Source organism: Aspergillus puulaauensis, chromosome 8 (assembly GCF_016861865.1).
Source record: "Aspergillus puulaauensis MK2 DNA, chromosome 8, nearly complete sequence".
Lineage (NCBI taxonomy): Eukaryota > Fungi > Ascomycota > Eurotiomycetes > Eurotiales > Aspergillaceae > Aspergillus > Aspergillus puulaauensis.
This window is the reverse complement of record NC_054864.1, coordinates 79,576-96,765: the sequence shown is the minus strand read 5'-3', so window position 1 is coordinate 96,765 and position 17,190 is coordinate 79,576. Positions and strand designations below refer to the sequence as shown.

Below are 17,190 nucleotides of genomic sequence, written 5' to 3'. Positions count from 1 at the left end.
TGTTGTACAGCGTAGATACTCCCCCGCGATGGTTGACCAGAATCGTGGCTCGCCCAGACTTGCTCTGCTACATTTGCCTAATCCGTCGACTTTTGAACAAGCCGCGCAGTCGTTGTGGGTCTGGAACCCTCCCTTCTCCTATAACTGCTCTGTTGTATGACGCCCTCCCAGTAGAGTGGCAACGACTGCGTGCGTGCGACTGGATCCCTGGTTGTTTAATCTCGGGCTGTCATCGCGCCCGTCATATACTGTCGTCGGCAGATACCGATTGGTGTGCATACAGCCACTGTCGTAGGGCTCTGCCAGTGCGGGTCCGCGACAAACTGACGCAGAGGTGATGGGACTGGCATCGTCATGGCGATGGCAGATCTTGATGATCGGAGATTATCGATCGCTGTAACTATTTATCTTGATTCGCGTACTATGATGGTGTAGTACACCTCAGACATAAAGCGCATACCGTACCGATCGGAGAAAACAATATTACGAGCGCTTACACCCTCTAAAATACACAAGATATAACATACACGAGATCTCTGTATATACAACGAAAATAATGGCGTCTCCAGCACGCCCGAAAGCGAAACCGCTTGGTAAAGCCCCGGCGTCGCCAGCAAAGAGTGCCACACAGAAGGTCCCCCAGGCCAAACCTACGCCCCCGAAGCTCAAAGAGCAGAGGCAGAAACAAGTCCCCGAGGTCAAGAAGCCTGCCACAGATGCATCCGGATCGGGCTCTGAGCTGAGTTCACTTCCCAGCCGCGGGAAGGAAGCAGCTGCGTCTCCGGCTGGACGTCTCGCAAAGGGAGTCAAAGACAAAGCGGGTGCTGCGAAAGATCAGCAGCCACAAGACAGTGTCAAGGCTGCCAAAGGCGCGACGGATAAGGTGGACCTACCTCAAACCGACGAGATCCCGAACGAGCAGAAGGCTCAAGATACTGTTCAAACAGCCAAAGACAAGGCACCTACCGACGATGTGCCAAAGCCCGACGACGTGCCCGAGGCCGGCGATGTTCCGGAAGCGCCGGATATCTCGGACAATCTTCCATTAGATCTCTCCAGCCTGGACGGGCTTGAAGTTGGAGAAGGTGGAAAGATCCTGGATAGCGAGGGAAACCCCATTGGTGAAGTTGTTGAAGGCGACCCAGAAGACCTCGTCGGCCAGACCGTTAACGATAATGGCGAGATCGTGGACGAGGATGGGGATTTGATCGGCCGAGTTGATCTCATTCAGCAACAGGCAGAAGAACTCAAAGATCAGGGGCAAGAGGCCGTAGATCAATCGCCAGAGCTGCCAGAGGAAGGGGACGAAGTGCCCGACGAGCTGGAAGAGCAAGCTGAGCCCGGAGAAGGGGTGTCTCTCGATGTAGACGAGGCCCCTGATTTGGAACCAGAACTGCCCGACATCTCCACGCTGGAAGGGCTGACATGCAACAAACTCGGCAGCATTGTCACGGAAGACGGCACCCCTGTAGGCGAGCTCGTCGAAGGCGACCCCAAGAAGCTTTCAAAGGGAGGGTTCCAACTTGACAGCCAAGGTCAATTCTGGGACAACCAAGGAAATGTCATCGGCAAGGCCCAACCGATAGAGCTTGAAGAAGAAAAACCCGGGTTGTTTGCGGAGGTAGGAGACATCTTCGTGGCAGAGGATGGTTGGATCCAAGACGAGAACGGGAGAAAGGTGGGCAAGCTGGTCGAAGGAGACCCAAAACGACTGGTTGGATACGCGGTCGATGATGATGGCGATATCCTGGATAAACGAGGCAACACCCTCGGACGCGCAGAGCCCTGGGAAGAGCCAGAGGTTGAGCCAGAAGAGGTGGACTTCTCGTCTGTGGAAGGCCTGAAGCCAAACAAGCATGGGAATGTAATGGGCCCTGACATGGTACCGATTGCGCGTGTCGTCGAGGGCGACCTGAAGGAGGTTGCTGGTCGGGGCATCAACAAGAGCGGCCAGATTCTTAATGATGATGGAGAGGTCATTGGGCAGGTGCAGCTCATCCCCGAGGGCGAGCGAGAATCCATGGGTCCGTTCAGTGGCCTGGGAGAGCTGTCTGTCAAGGAGTCTGGATACATTGAGGACGCTGACGGCGAAGTGGTTGGTAAGGTTGTGGAAGGAGATCCCAAGAGTCTGCGAGGCCACACTGTCGATATCTCTGGTGAGATCCTGGATCAGTATGGAAACGTCAACGGCCGTGCAGAACGGTACGAGGTCCCTGAGGAGGAAGAAGAGGAGGAGGACCTGTCTGCTCTTGAAGGAGGCACGGTCAACAAGCTGGGCAATGTTGTCGACGAGCACGGTACCATCCTGGGCAGGATTGTTGCTGGAAATCCGAAGAAGATGGCAGGCAAGAAGGTCGATGGAAACGGCCAGGTCTGGAGCGACAACGGCAAAGTCATCGGACAGGCGGAGCTGATCCCAGAGGACGAGCGTGAAAAGCCAGAGGGGATCTTTTTTGGCCTGGATGGACTGACAGTCGGCAAGGATGGCCTGGTCATGGACCCTTCAGGCGAGGTCGTGGGCAGGCTGACCGAAGGCGACCACCAACGACTCATGGGACGCGCAGTTGACGAGGATGGAGAGATCATTGACAAGACTGGCAATGTTATCGGCCGGGCAGAGCGATACACCCCAGAGGAGGAGCCGGAGCCAGAGCTGTCCCCTGAAGAACTAGAGAAGCAGCAGAAGGAGAAGGAGGACGCAGAACTGGCCAAGAAGATGTGCACCATCGTGCAGCAGACAATCGACTCTGTTGGGCCAATTTGCAAGGAGATAACCCAGGTAGGCTCTCTTATTGTCTCTTTATTGCCCTAGTATACTATACTGACGGCTATAGCGTACTGAAAAAGCCAGCCGCACACCAAAAGAGGAGCTGGACGAGGAGCAGCTCGTAAAAGACGTGAAGCCTTTAATTGAGAAAGCAGGAAACGAGCTGCAAGAATGCAAGGGCTCTCTCAGGGCACTCGACCCGGACGGCCATATTGCAGCTGCTGCAAAGGCTCGCAGCGCCTCGCACGAAGCCACGCCGGAAGAATATCAACTCGCAGACTTGCTCAAGGAGCTAACGCAGACCATTGTCGAGACCATTGAAAACGGCCGGCAGTACATCAGTGACATGCCACATGCAAAGAAGAAGCTCAATCCCCTGTGGGCACTGCTATCAGAGCCCCTGTTCCAGATCATTGCTGCCGTTGGGCTCTTGCTCAGTGGAGTACTCGGTCTCGTCGGTAAACTGCTTGACGGTCTTGGACTTGGAGGGCTTTTCAAGGGACTGCTGGGCGGACTGGGACTGGACAAGCTCATCGATGGCCTTGGACTTGGTTCGGTGACTGGAGCGCTGGGGTTTGAGGGTAAGAAGTAGTTTCATCCAACCTAATGTCGTCAGCCTTCTGACCCGCTTAGATGGGTTCTCGGTTAGGGCGCTATTTGTATCTCTCGTATTATTAGTTCACTCGTTGTTGTACACCTTCCTGCGCGATGTTTGTGGTTTCGATATGGATAGTAGCCAATGCGAATGACATATTCAATTCAGCTCAATTAAATGGCCCGGCCGACAATAATTATCATGTACTGCCAACTAGATTATTATAAAGAACAGAGACTAAACCCAAGTACATTGGTATGTCTAGAAGAGATCGGTCATTGCGCCATGGGAGGCATCACCCACCAGACGGGAGTATTTTCCCAGAGCACCACGAGTTATAGCAGGCTTTGGGGGTTTCCAGATGTCCAGTCGGTATTTTATTTCCTCGTCAGAAACATTCATACTGATCTGGTTTTTCTCCGCATCGATTGTGATGACATCGCCTGTCTGGACCACCGCGATAGGACCCCCAGACGCAGCCTCAGGAACAATATGGCCCACGATGAATCCATGGCTCGCCCCTGAATATCTCCCATCCGTTATAAGGGCGATATTTGTTAACTTAGCTCCGATAATTGCGGCACTTGCCTTGAGTTGCTCCGGCATCCCTGGACCTCCCTTGGGTCCCTCATACCGGACCACGATGACGATATTCTCGCCACGGGGAATCTCGCCCTTAACCAGGGCCTGGTTGAGATGTCTCTCCTTGTCAAACACCATGGCCCTACCAACAAAACGCGTTCCCTCTTTGCCGGTAATCTTTGCCACGGAGCCGCCCGGGGCGATGTTTCCTCGCAGGATCTGAATATGGCCTGTTTCCTTGATGGGACTATTCAAAGGCCGGATTATAACTTGATCAGGCGGAAGTGAAGGAAATCCTGCAACATTCTCTGCTAACTTCCTCCCAGTCACAGTGGGTATTTCGCCGTCGAGAAGCCCAGCGGCGATCAATAGCTTTTGTACTGAAGGGACACCGCCGATTTCATACAGGTCTGGCATGAGGTATTTCCCGCTTGGAGCCAGGTCGGCGATGAATGGTATTCTATTGCTCACGCTCTGGATATCGTCAAGGGTGAGGTCGACGCCTGCAGTTCGTGCCATGGCCAGCAGATGGAGAACAGCGTTAGTACTGCCTCCAAGGGCGATCACCATGACCAAAGCATTTTCAAAGGATCGTTTAGTTAGGATTTCAGAAGGCTTGATGTTCCTCTCCAAACAGACCTTGATCGCCTCGGCGGCCTTTACGCACTCCCTCATTTTCGAAGGAGAGGAAGCAGGCGTTGAGGCCGAGCCGGGCAGACTCAGGCCGAGAGACTCAATCGCCGTGGCCATGGTGTTTGCAGTAAACATCCCTCCACAGGCTCCAGCAGTGGGACAGGTGTGTTGCTCAATATCGTCCATTATCTCGTCCTTGGCGTGGAGGCCTTTAATGCTGTCTTCGGTTGCTAAGTCCTGCAAGGTGTCGTACGTATATGCACCGGCTGCTTCGAAGGCTGACCCCAGATTGAGACGCTTGCGAAGGGTTTGGGAGAAGCCAATCTGGATCGATCCCCCGTATATAACGACCGACGGTCTGTTGTGCCTCGCGATTCCCATCACCACGCCAGGGAGGTTCTTGTCGCAGCCGGGGACGGCGATGCACGCGTCGTGGTGTTGAGCGCAGGTGACGGTTTCGATGCTATCAGCGATGATTTCACGCGACTGCAGGGAGAATCGCATTCCTACAGAGTGTCAGAGTTTTGAGGCAGTGGAGTGTTGAATCAACTTACCCTCGTGGCCCACTGTGATGCCATCCGAGACTCCGATTGTATTATATTGCCAGGCAACCATATCCTGTTCCTGCACTGCCTTTTTTACCGTCTTCCCCAGGTCCAACAGGTGCATGTTACACGGATTTCCTTCCCACCAAACAGATCCAATGCCGACATGTGGGCTCTTTGCCATTGTCTCTGGGTCGGGGACTCCTGCACCGTACAGCATAGCCTGGTGGAGTGAGACGACAGTCTATTGTCATCAGAGTTGTAAACTTACCTTAGCAGCAGGGAAGTCATGTCCTCTTGTGATAAAGGTGGAATGGCGATTGAGAGCTGGAGTTCCATCCTCATGCTTTGCGTCGTCTGGCAGACAAGGAAATCGAGCGTACTCGGCCATGTTTGTGAAATCTCTCTTTCTTCAATGTGCACAGCCTGGTAACCAAATTAATTATCCTGTGAACCAGATGGGCGCATTTATAGCAGTATCTCTTGTATATGCAGATCATCGCCAGATTCACCACCGGCGGTGGTCGGCAATGCAGCACAGACTCGGCGCTGGTGCAGAAGGCCCACTGGCAATTCAATGATCTGCTCTTTTTCTCCGCAGAGCGTCTGGTCCTGGAATAGTCCGACGATGTGTTCAGAGCAGTCGAGTGGCTGGCTGTTCCCGCCTCCACATCGCATCCCTCCCCGCGGCTGGGGGTGAGTCGGTGCTCCCCCGAGTGCTAAAACCTGCCTGCGCCCACTGCAGCGCTGCCAGTCCTCGTGAATTCCTTCCCTGTCTCGTGTATCCCTGTCTTGACTGACTGGACAGCCAACGAGATGGATTGCGAGAAAGAGACCCTGTCGCAGGAGATCGCGACTTCACAGGTTGAAGCCGCCAACCAACCCTGTCCTACCGAGTTGCGCCGGCTGCTGCGAAAGATCGACCTGCGTGTGATTCCAATCCTGGCCCTCTTGTATTTCCTCAGCTTCCTTGATCGAGGTTTGTTTCTTTCGATTGTGCTACTTCTAGCGCTAATTTGACTAGGAAACATCGGAAATGCCGAGATACAAGGGCTTTCGACCGACTTGAACCTCGTTGGGAACCAGTATAATTGGTACGATTTGCCAAAATATTGCACTGAGACTTGATTAACAGACGCAGGTGTTTAACAATCTTCTTCTTTCCGTACTCGTTTTTCGAGCCGCTTTGCAATCTGCTGCTTGTCAGGTTCAAGCCCAGCATTTGGTTGCCCTCCATCATGGTGGCCTGGGGTAAGAACTCATAATAACAGAGATCTTGAGCCTGGATATCTAATTATGTAGGTGTTGTGACAACTCTTCTAGGGATTGTCCAGAATTACTCCGGCTTATTAGCAGCGAGGTTCTTTCTTGGTGAGCACCGCTCTTTTGACCCATCTTTTACTATCTAGCTGACAATTTACAGGACTGGCAGAGGGAGGTCTTTGTTAGTATCCATACAATTCAGACTCTCGGTTATTGTTATTAACCCGATACAGTTCCCGGTCTCGCATTTTACGTCTCTCTGTGGTACGCTGATCCCGTCTGTATTGCGTGGAAATGCTCACGTAGACAGGTACCCAAGGGCAAATGCACAGTTCAGACTCGCCCTGATCTTTGCGTCTGCCTCAATGGCCGGGGCGTTCTCTGGTCTTCTGGCCTTTGGTATCAGCAAGATGGATGGAGTCGGAGGGCTGGAAGGATGGAGATGGATGTCGGTGCCTCACTGCCTGTTATTTGCATTCATGACATGAAGTTGATCTGGAATAGATTTATCCTAGAAGGACTCCTGACAGTAGTCTGCGCGGTCCTGGCTTTCTTCCTGGTCTGGGATGAGCCGGCTACAGCGACGTTTCTGTCGGATAGGGAGAAAGCTATCATCATCGACCTGTTGGCGGACTCGCGAGTGAGCCCTAGCGAGGGACAGCTAGAGGAGAAGAGTGCTTTTGATTGGAAGCAATTCATGGCAGCTGTTCTGGACTGGCAGGTGAGTTATCATCCTTTCGATACCACAGCGGGACTCACAATATCCTAGACATGGCTGCACACAATCAGTTACTGGGGAGTAGTAAGGCATTTGCTCCAAGATACTCAGGCATCGCTAACACGTCCAGGCGGTCGCTGTGTATGCACTCTCGCTGTTTCTTCCGACAATCATAAAAGGCCTGGGATATAGTTCCGCCATTGCGCAGCTGCTGACCATCCCCGTTTACGCCGCTGCCTCCATAGCGTGTATTGCTGTGGGCTACTTCTCAGACCGAATGGGCCAGAGGAGCCTCTTCACACTTTTTTGCTATGGCGCTGTGTTTGTTGGCTTCCTCATCGCCGTCGCCCCCAGTCGGTTCATCCCAGGCTTGACATACGCAGGATGTTTTATCGCTGCGAGCGGCAGCTACCCAGGTACCTCTACAACTGCGTTGATAGTCATGGATTATGTTAATCAAGTCTAGCTATACCCGGCCTACTGGCTTTGTCGTCTAACAATTACGCACCAGCCACGAAACGCGCTGTCGGGATGGCGATTCAGATTGGGATAGGAAGTCTAGGAGGCGCGGCGGCGTCCAATTTCTACAAGAAAACAGACGCCCCCAGATATCGCCTCGGACACTCCTTGGTGCTGGCATTTGTAGCATTGGGCTTCCTAACCGTGGTCCTCTACTATTTCTTGTGTCGGAGGATTAATGCTAAACGCGACCGTGGACAAGCAACGGCCAGCCAGAATCAGGATGGGATATTCGAGATGGGCGACAAGGCGCCGACTTTCCGCTACAATTTGTAGTATTCTGTTGTCGTGTAGGTAGACTGGTAGTATACAGATCTATCTAGTAACAAGGGTCGGCAGTGTCGCTGAAATATCTCATCCCCCATCTTGATAGCCCAGTAGCCAATTGTGCCACAGAATATTGTCATTAGACATCGTGTAGGGCAATTCCCACGGGGCCTGGCGCGGTATATCGGCAATAATGCTGTCCACGTCGAGTGCCATCGAGTTGTCTTCAAGTGTATACAGTGTCTCTGAATTTGAAATGGTTAAGTCTTCGCGTTCGGCCTCTGGACTGTGGCCAGCCTTGTCCTGCCGACGTTGTTGGTCAAACATGTCGAAGAATAACTGGCGGATCCAGCCTGCCAGTACGTGGCATTCCTCGAAGTCTTTCAAAGCGAGCAGTTTGTATTTGATGGAGCTCAGTAGCGCATTCTTGTTGATATTAGAGTGGTTTGTGGCATTTGCGTGTGTGAATTGCGCGGTCATGGCTGCAAATATGGCTGATACACTGGATATCATCAGCCCAGATCTTTAATCCTGGGAAATGGACCATACCAGATCATGGGAAAGTGGCTTCCTTTATGATGAGTGACAGCATCTTCAGTCATAGATGTAATCCGCTCGGCCGCCTCCATTATTACATCGTTGCTGGCGGTAGTCAAATGCGCTGGCAGGTCTTGGAACGTGCGTTGGAACGTCTGATGGACGATTATGCGATAGTAACTGGCAGAAGTCAGTGTTGTTCCATTAAGGGATGTTCACTTACTTGGAATTCAGGTTTAGAATAAGTGGGAGCTGAGTATCGCCAGTTGAAGGGCACTGTAGGCCAGGCGAGAGGCCCGATTCCCATGCTGAAAACACTGTATATATAGAGTCGAATATGAGTGTCGCTTCTGACATGGTCTCATCCCTTGAAGGTGCGAAATGCGTTCTCAGTGCATTCGAGACTGATCTGTCAGTGGAATGCTCTTCTTGAGACTGAGGGTCTAACCTGCGATTGATAGTCTGGCCTGTGCCAGTACATAGGCAATTGTTTCTGGGGATTCACCCTTGAGGTCATCCTCAGAGAGAAGTTCAACATCGCAGTCACAGTCATGGATAATCATGGGCTTTCCCAGCGAAATCGATATTTGTCTGTCGCGAATCTGGTTGAATGGCTTAGCAGGGGAATCCAAGAGATCGAAGAACGTACGTATAGTAACCACCAGATGCGCCGCCACATGCGCTCTCGTTCTGGCTGGACATTCCTTTGCTGAGACTTGCGATGCATCTGCAGGCATTGCGCAGAGCGAATCGTGCCAGCCAGCCACCATAGCGAGTCTCTGCTCTGGCTGGCAGATCCGGACCAGTAGTGGAGGAGATATGAACACAGAAGCATCACCAGGCGGTCGCTTTCTTGTTCGCAATCAAATGCAGCCTTTGCTGAACTGAAAAGGTCGTCTTCTGCCTCTATACGTCCTGAATACCCCAGGAGGTGTATAGTCTTCAGATCGCAGTGGATCGAGGCGATGAAAAGAACACAGCGAAGCAAGACCTTGGACACCGACCCGTCGCTGACGGAGGCGAGGAATGCCTCGCGGTCTAGAATGGGACAGAATGGGTGGAATATGGCGAAGTAGCCACGCAGGAGATCATTCACCAGCTCTGGAGGTAGAGGGTGCGGCGATGTGCTTGTCGACCTGTGACTGCGGCGTGGAGGCTGATCCACCACAGAGTTCCCCTGGTCTTCCTGTATGGGCCGATACAAGCAGTCTTGGTCGCTGTTTGTCGTTTGGATCACATATGACAGATACCAGCTCTCGCCCCAGATCGGAGGTGCGGACGCTTGACGGTGGCGCGTGCTTGCATACAGGCCATCTTGGCCGCTGGATGATCCATCGCTAGATAAATACCGTCGTCGACGATTGCTATTGCACAGTGCCTCAAAGTCAATCGAGAATGGAGGAACTCGATCTGATATGCGAGTTGTCTGGCCGGGTTGGATGGTGGACTCAGTGGCCAGTTCGCTGGTTGCGAATCGCCCATTGCTCCCTCTGCAGTCTATGTTAGTCGCTATTCTTCAGTAACTCTATGTCTACAGTGAGATACCGTGTTCTTTTCGTCTTTGCAATATGACAGTCAGAGTTGCCCACTCTCCGGCAGTGCGAACAGGGCAGCCCTTTCGTCTCCGCATCACACCGGATATGCTGGTCCTTGCAGCGTTTACACGCCGAGGAAGGCTTTTTGCGTTTCTGGGCAGAGCTCTGGGCTGTCGACATGGCTGCGCCTGTGAGGATGAAGGTATTTCAAGCATCTTGTGGTGACTCGGCAGCACCGACCACATCGCCCCCACACTCGACAGTCCCACCAAGTATGATTCAGATCCAGTGGATTATCCAATTAAATTCCGTGGATTGGCATCTGTGGGCCGGTGGGTTTGGACGTTTAGATGTCGGAGTTGTCTCCGATCGCCGCTGGTCCACCGCCGGTGGTGACTCTGGTCAGTACACCACATCTTCTGCTAGACAAACAGCTGTGGACAACAGTATGAGGCTGTGATGGTTATTATCGTGGAATTCTCCCTTTCTTTCAACATCCCCTAATGTTGGCCACTCTGCTAGGCATGTGAAGATATATTTTACCAGCACAAGCCACAATTCACAGTCGAAATATGGCGAACAATACTAATCAATCGAATGAATACTATCGGCATTCCCGTCCTTTCGTATTTCTTCAGAAGTTAACAGCTCTTCCTTAGGTCGATTAGCAGAGTACAGAAATATTTGCGCCCCCAAAGCTCAGGCTTTTCGTACTCCATGCAACGATAACCAACGGGGCAGTGTATAATACCGAGGGAAAAGCATCGAGGCGTGTTGATAAATCCGTCTAAAAACAGTGCCGTTGAGTATGAGAGGACAATTGGTGTTTTCTACCATGATCATCGAATGGGGGTGGAGGATAACTGCGCCCTGCGATAGGAACCGAACGAGGCCATGAAATGCCACATCATAGTGAGCGCAGTCCTGAGCCTCATTGCCAGGTGTTGGTTTTACTAATAGTCTGCCTTCTAGGACTTAGGTGTGCTTGCAGCAACGCTTCCCATCCACCCATGCATGCTGGGCTGTTGGGAAGTCCCACCAGGACCCAACGCATGGTCTGATGAAGTCTAAGCGATCCCGAAGCGAAGCCTCGAGTTCAGAAAGTATTCGTCCGTTAAACACCGGTGGGCTTGGCTGGTATAATGGCAACTGGGCAATTGGGCTTCACTCGGGGGCAGTGCATGGGCTTATCCACGGCCCAGAGTACGGCCAGTACAAGACCAGCATTTCAACCGAGGTCTCCATGAGCAAGCTATCAAGAGAATATTTACCATGGATTCTTCCAGCGACCGAGTGCCCACGGGCAGGTCTCGCAATGGTTGCATTACTTGCAAGTGAGTTGCCGGAGTGTACCCCCGTTAGGGCTTGCTATTAACGAACCTGCAGGGCCCGCCGCGTCAAATGCGACGAGACGAGACCTACTTGTCGCAGATGCGAGAATGCAGGGAGAAGGTGTGATGGCTACGGGGATACTTTGGATCCAGAGGCCCCTGATGGTGCCTCGTCGAACAGCCTGCGGATTGTACAGCATGTCCCCGGCATTTCGAGGCCAACTCGCATGTGGCAGACCCCCCAGTCGCCGGACCTCATCAATGACGACGAGTATCGCGCTCTGGAATTCTTCCACCAGAACACCACTCAGTCGTTCACTGCGGATATCGGCGTTCAGCTACTCCGCGTGGCATACCACCAGCCCATCCTGAGGAGCATCGCCGTCGCTATAGGGACTCTCCATAGGTCCTTTGTCCTCAATGGGAGAGGCCCTCGGGCAAGCAGCACCGACGCACAGTTCATGCTATTTCACTACAATAGGGCCATCCGAGAGTTGGTTTCAATACAACCGGAGACAGTCCAGCGAGACGAAACGTTCCTGATTGCCTGCATCTTCTTCTTCTGTTTCGAGTGCCTTCGAGGTGAGTACAAGCATGCCGTGCGCCATGCGACTTCGGGTCTCAAAATCCTCAAGCAACAACAGTCCTTGCCTGAGAGAGACTCGATACTGCCACTGGAGGCCATCGCGCTGCCATTTTGCATTCTGGAGACCCAAGTGTTGGAACTCAAGGGTGAAGAGGCCCTTGATGTGGAATTACATCCTGCGATGCTGTCCTCCTTCACGCACCCGAGTATCAGCCCACTAAGCCCGGCTTCTGATGTAAGCGAGATGCTCAAGGCATTCCAACTCTTGTGCAATCGATTTACGCGATTTGAATCGGCTTGTGGGGTCCTCTCACATCAACGCCCTACTAGCCAAGTTCGACAGATAGAGGAGGGCTATTTGCGCATTCGGAGAGACCTCGAAAATTGGTTGCACGTTTTCGAAGTCTGGCTTGACTCGTGCCACAGTCAGACAGACCCAACTGTCATGATAATGAAAGTCTGGAGGCTGCTGATGCGGGTCTTTTTCGAACTGAACTGGCCACCTCCAGAGCTTGCCTGGGACAAGTACGTGCCAGTATTCGCAACAATAATCTCGCTGGCTACAGATATATTGCAGGAACCGCGACAGTATTTTCAACGGAACAGCTCGAGCGCACCGACGGCCACATTCTCGCTCTCCTTGGGCATTGTGACTCCGCTTTTTATATGCGCTACTCGCTGCCGCCACTCCTCTGTCCGCCATGACGCCATTAATCTCCTTTTACATTCCCGACGCCGCGAAGGGCTTTGGGATACTGAGCTGGCGGGGCGCATCGCAGAGCGGATTGTCAGTCTCGAAGAGTCTAGGGCTGGGCTCAGGCCTGGTTCTGAGTATATTCCTGGGGAAATTGGGGCGTCCGCACGCATCGTGTCCCTGTCGCCTTATTTTACAGAGAGGAAACAGGCGGACATTGGGTATAGCCGGATGCAGGTTTCGTGCGGTGATCCGACAGAATAGTATACAAATCTGTAAACTGGAAGCATACATGGGTCATCTGTGTTCTTGAAGCGTTATGCCACGATGCAATAAACACCTAGACATTCCGTCTGATATTATTCCTTGTAAAGAGCGCCGTCTCCGGTTGCCTTGATGTGTGCAGTGATAGGTAGAAACGCCATCCGTAACAGGATAGCAAGAATGAGAACGAAAAAGTGGAAATTGCATTGAGAAGGCAAAAAAATGCTGACCATTCGCAACAGAGTATCACCACAATTCAGCCTGCCCGGGAGTGATCCATGGTTGTACAATATCCAACATTCTTGCCCAGTGTAGCCAATTTTTAGGCGGTTTGTTTAGGTTCAGCCATGCGATATTACCCATATTATAGATATCTACACACGAGTGAAGACACCGTGTCTTTAGTATACAACACCATCTTATCCTGCTAGAGGGGGTTATACACTTAAGAAAATTGAGACGCTAGACCTCTACACCAGAAGACCTGGCAAGGCTGGGCTAGCCAGCTATCTCCAAGAGAAATTGCCAATATAGGCAGGCAATTCCCAGCCAGATCACTGACAACCACACCAAGAGTCAAGGCCGCCCATGCAGCCAGCTCAGGCCAGCTGCGGCTGAATTGTCAATTTCCTTGATTGCTTTTGTTTGCTGATTCTTTGTTTGCCTGTTTTCGTCCGCGAAGGATTTGCTTGGCTGCATGGAGGAAGAGCAGCGGTCGAGAGCATCGAATCCCTTGCGTGATTCGCAATCGTCGGGTATTTTTCGGCTGGGCCTTGCATGCATGATAGGAGATATGATCATCTAACAGGCTGGAGCTCTGGCCAAGTCAAGATGGAGATGACCTGTCAACCGGTTCATGAATCATTACCCACCACGGCCGTTTCCGCACAACACTCGGATCACTGGCAGCTCTCTCCGGCCCACAGGAATCAGGCTGACTCGTATTGACTATTGAACTTTCGCGTTCTGTACGAGTGTGATTGGGACATTGTTTCAGCCATCAAGGGGCAGCCCAAGGGGTTGCCGCTTGCACCTCAATTGTTTTCAACAGCCAACATTCCAGCCACCGTTATTTGCCAGGGATGCGGCAATAACAGCTCTCACAGTGCCCTGATCGCGGCCCAGAAATTAGCAGCTCCAATTTAAGGACATTGTGATTTGTCCGACGCAGCAGGGAAGGCCTTGACAGCTCACATCCACATAGATATGGTGGACCTTGGCGGGGGGCCTGTATACTATATAGTCCACTCCGACTGCCCCTCCTGTGGCTCTCCATTGCAATCCATTCCAAGTCTGCAAAGCAATCGGATATATTTTCCAATATGCATTCCTCGGTGACTTTCGTTCTGGCAGCTCTTGCCTCCACTGCGTTCTCCTCTCCCCTCAAGACCAGAGATGTGCCGACAGGCCAGGTCATCACTGAGTGCATTCAGCCAGGGACGATAGCCTTGACCTTTGACGACGGCCCATCCGAATACACCAGTGAGCTGCTTGATCTCCTTGCGGCTTACGACGCTCAAGCCACCTTCTTCGTCCTCGGCAGCGCCGCAAGTGAGAGTGCTAGTCTCCTCCAGCGCATGCAAAGCGAAAGCCACCAGATCGGATCGCACACGTATGTATACCATGTCGCGCAGTTGGCAACACTTTTTTGACTGACCCTTGTTTGCTTGATAGTTACGACCACCCCAGCCTCATCGGTTTGAGCGATGCGCAAATTGAAGATCAGATGAACCGGCTTGACGACGTTCTCGAGCAGTCCATCGAGGAAAGGCCAACCTACATGCGCCCGCCATATTTCGACACCGACGGCCATGTACTCGAGGTATTGGGCCGTCTCGGCTACAAGGTGATCACGGCGAGTATTGACACCAAGGACTACGAGAACAACGACGAGAGCCAGATCGAGGTCAGCTTCGACAAGTTCGTCACCGAGCTGGATGCAGGCGGGAGCATTGTGCTGTCGCACGACATCCACTACTGGACAGTCTACAAACTCGCGGAGGAGATGCTGCAGGAGGCTGAAAGCCGGGGGCTTAGAGGTATGTCCTTGTGAATTGAAGGTTATGAGACGCCTGCTAATGATAATAGCTGTCACGGTTGGAGAGTGCCTTGGAGACCCCTTGGACGAATGGTATAGGTAGGGGGATGCCATCCTTACTGCTGCTTGCTTCTAATATGGTGATGTCTAATATGGTGATGATACTCACTGCACTCCGTATTCGGTGGAAATTCCTTCTTTAATCCTAATCGTGGCCAGCTATACTTACTGGCCTCCTAATACAATCCTTTAATGTTGTCAGCCACGACAGGCTGGACTGCCTGCCACTAAACCAATACCTATCCTTATAAATCATATCGAAATCATATCGAGCAATATAACTTGTTATAAGACAGCTGGATCTGCCGGGTGTAGCTGGGCCGAAGTTTGCCGAGAGAGACCGCAGCCGAGGAGTCCCATGTGCTTGACAGCTATATAGTCCATACACCCACAGAAACATTCTTCCCACAATGCATCGCAATGGAGATTCCAAACTCGTATGAAGGTCTCGCCCTGGACCATATTAAAATCTCTCATCACCCTCCCAACGCCCCAAATGCGACCGCGGTAGTGGTGGTGACCCTGAACCGCCCAGAGAAATTCAATGCCTTTACACCGTCCATGGCGGATAGCCTCACACGGGCATTCCAGATGTTTCATCATGACAGCCGTGTTAGGGCAGTTGTACTGACTGGGGCTGGGAAGATGTTCTGCGCCGGGTCCGATCTGTCCGTGGGCTTCGGAGACGGCAAAGGCAGGGCGGCGGACTTTAGAGACATGTATGTAGGAGCCGGGGCTACTCCGTACGAGGACAAGCTAATGGTACATCTTCAGTGGTGGAAAAGTGACACTGGCGATGCATCGGTGTGCAAAGCCTACCATCGTTGCCCTCCAGGGGTCTGCTGTGGGCGTCGGCATGACAATGACCCTGCCAGCTGCCATCCGGTATGTCTGCCAGATACTCAAAAGCAACCTGCTAATATATATGAAGTATCTGCCATGAAAAGAGTAAATATGGCTTTGTCTTCACACGCCGCGGTCTGACAGTCGAGTCGTGTGCTTCGTATTTCCTCCCTCGTCTTGTCGGCTTCTCGCGCGCAATGCATTTGATCACGACAGGGAAAGTATTCCCACCCTCTGCGCAGCATTTCGGTGATCTCTTCACAGAGGTTCTTCCAGAGCAGGGCCAGGTTCTACCTCGTGCTGTTGAACTCGCAGTGGAGATGGCGGACAATGTTAGTCCTCTGGCGTCGTCAATGAGCCGGGCATTGCTGTGGGAATGTCCACGGTCACCGGAGGAGTCTCATCTTCTTGAATCTCGGGTATTCCATCATATGATCAATCAGAGGTAAGCTGAATACATACCCCGGGCTTGAAGCGAAGGCTGACCGTACACAGCGATTATAAAGAGGGCGTCCAGTCGTTCCTGGACAAGCGGAACCCTGTATTTGCACCGCATCCCGGGGAGGTTGACTCTGCAATGTATCCCTGGTGGTCAGAGACGAGCACTGCTGTAAAACAGACTGTAAAGCAGGACAAGGGTTCTAAGCTATGAGGGTGCCGAGCTGTTACTGTATATCATAGTCCATATATATCTTAGGCAGTGATGTTTCATGTAAACTTGCAACACCAGTTCTGTTCTTGACCCCGAACATTGAAAACGAAACAAAACAAGAAAAGCAAATTAAACCTTTAATACACCCTAACAGACAATTTCAGACTTGATGAATAGCTACTCTGTAGACTTGATTGTATACAGCAGCATGTGGACACCACGTGACCAACGCGCCGACGCGAGAATCAACAACAACAACAACACAACTTCTGCCTCACAACCGTTGTATTAGCATCGATGCTCGGCCGACACAGAGGGAGTGAAGGTGTTGTTAGTCACATATGACGCGTATTCAAAGCATTAAGCCCCCACACCGTGAGCTCCAGCTACTGCGACTACGCCGACTGCACCGACTACTCCGGCCATCACCATCACGACATAACCCAAAGTAACCCCAAGATCCAAAACGGCGCCATAGCTTGCGAGGAAGATCCTATCTAGGTGTTGCTATCGAAGGCGACCCAAAAAATACAGGACATACTGGAAAGTATATACCACCATGGAGGCATATCAGGCCTTCGGAGCAGATCGTCTGATATGTCCACAGCAGGCGGCTTAACGTCCTCGAGCCCAGACTTGTGGGGGCTCGAGGCTAGCCTTCTGGAAACTCTTGCGCAGCATCCTTCGCTTGTCCTCACCTCCGAGGTGAAGAAACAGCCGTTCTAGCTGTACAATGGATTCATTTATATGTGCATTCCTAG

The 17,190-nt window shown here is 52.1% G+C and overlaps 7 protein-coding genes across 7 annotated transcripts; 5 read left to right on the top strand and 2 right to left on the bottom strand.

Annotated features, from left to right (window-relative positions):
* Positions 1 to 556: 556 nt before the first annotated feature.
* Positions 557 to 3,359, top strand: APUU_80033A (uncharacterized protein; the record flags this gene model as incomplete). Its single annotated transcript, XM_041696269.1, has 2 exons — positions 557 to 2,779; positions 2,835 to 3,359. The coding sequence occupies 2 exons, from the start codon at positions 557 to 559 to the stop codon at positions 3,357 to 3,359; spliced, it is 2,748 nt and encodes a 915-aa protein (XP_041561916.1).
* A 264-nt stretch (positions 3,360 to 3,623) lies between these two features.
* Positions 3,624 to 5,513, bottom strand: APUU_80032S (uncharacterized protein; the record flags this gene model as incomplete). The annotated part of the gene is made up of 3 exons (XM_041696267.1): positions 3,624 to 5,083; positions 5,132 to 5,345; positions 5,394 to 5,513. The coding sequence occupies 3 exons, from the start codon at positions 5,511 to 5,513 to the stop codon at positions 3,624 to 3,626; spliced, it is 1,794 nt and encodes a 597-aa protein (XP_041561915.1).
* Positions 5,514 to 5,938: 425 nt separating this feature from the next.
* Positions 5,939 to 7,898, top strand: APUU_80031A (uncharacterized protein; the record flags this gene model as incomplete). The annotated part of the gene is made up of 11 exons (XM_041696266.1): positions 5,939 to 6,101; positions 6,147 to 6,216; positions 6,264 to 6,373; positions 6,425 to 6,493; positions 6,546 to 6,566; positions 6,619 to 6,649; positions 6,696 to 6,833; positions 6,890 to 7,106; positions 7,155 to 7,187; positions 7,234 to 7,519; positions 7,615 to 7,898. 11 exons carry the CDS (start codon positions 5,939 to 5,941, stop codon positions 7,896 to 7,898), a joined length of 1,422 nt encoding a protein of 473 aa, XP_041561914.1.
* Positions 7,899 to 7,976: 78 nt separating this feature from the next.
* APUU_80030S (Zn(II)2Cys6 transcription factor) lies at positions 7,977 to 10,141 on the bottom strand (the record flags this gene model as incomplete). Its single annotated transcript, XM_041696265.1, has 6 exons — positions 7,977 to 8,391; positions 8,439 to 8,606; positions 8,650 to 8,830; positions 8,875 to 9,028; positions 9,076 to 9,916; positions 9,972 to 10,141. The coding sequence occupies 6 exons, from the start codon at positions 10,139 to 10,141 to the stop codon at positions 7,977 to 7,979; spliced, it is 1,929 nt and encodes a 642-aa protein (XP_041561913.1).
* A 1,092-nt stretch (positions 10,142 to 11,233) lies between these two features.
* APUU_80029A (Zn(II)2Cys6 transcription factor domain-containing protein) lies at positions 11,234 to 12,836 on the top strand (the record flags this gene model as incomplete). Its single annotated transcript, XM_041696264.1, has 2 exons — positions 11,234 to 11,295; positions 11,348 to 12,836. The coding sequence occupies 2 exons, from the start codon at positions 11,234 to 11,236 to the stop codon at positions 12,834 to 12,836; spliced, it is 1,551 nt and encodes a 516-aa protein (XP_041561912.1).
* A 1,322-nt stretch (positions 12,837 to 14,158) lies between these two features.
* APUU_80028A (chitin deacetylase) lies at positions 14,159 to 14,977 on the top strand (the record flags this gene model as incomplete). The annotated part of the gene is made up of 3 exons (XM_041696263.1): positions 14,159 to 14,448; positions 14,511 to 14,875; positions 14,925 to 14,977. 3 exons carry the CDS (start codon positions 14,159 to 14,161, stop codon positions 14,975 to 14,977), a joined length of 708 nt encoding a protein of 235 aa, XP_041561911.1.
* Positions 14,978 to 15,354: 377 nt separating this feature from the next.
* APUU_80027A (uncharacterized protein) lies at positions 15,355 to 16,429 on the top strand (the record flags this gene model as incomplete). Its single annotated transcript, XM_041696262.1, has 4 exons — positions 15,355 to 15,653; positions 15,709 to 15,819; positions 15,866 to 16,222; positions 16,273 to 16,429. The coding sequence occupies 4 exons, from the start codon at positions 15,355 to 15,357 to the stop codon at positions 16,427 to 16,429; spliced, it is 924 nt and encodes a 307-aa protein (XP_041561910.1).
* Positions 16,430 to 17,190: the final 761 nt, after the last annotated feature.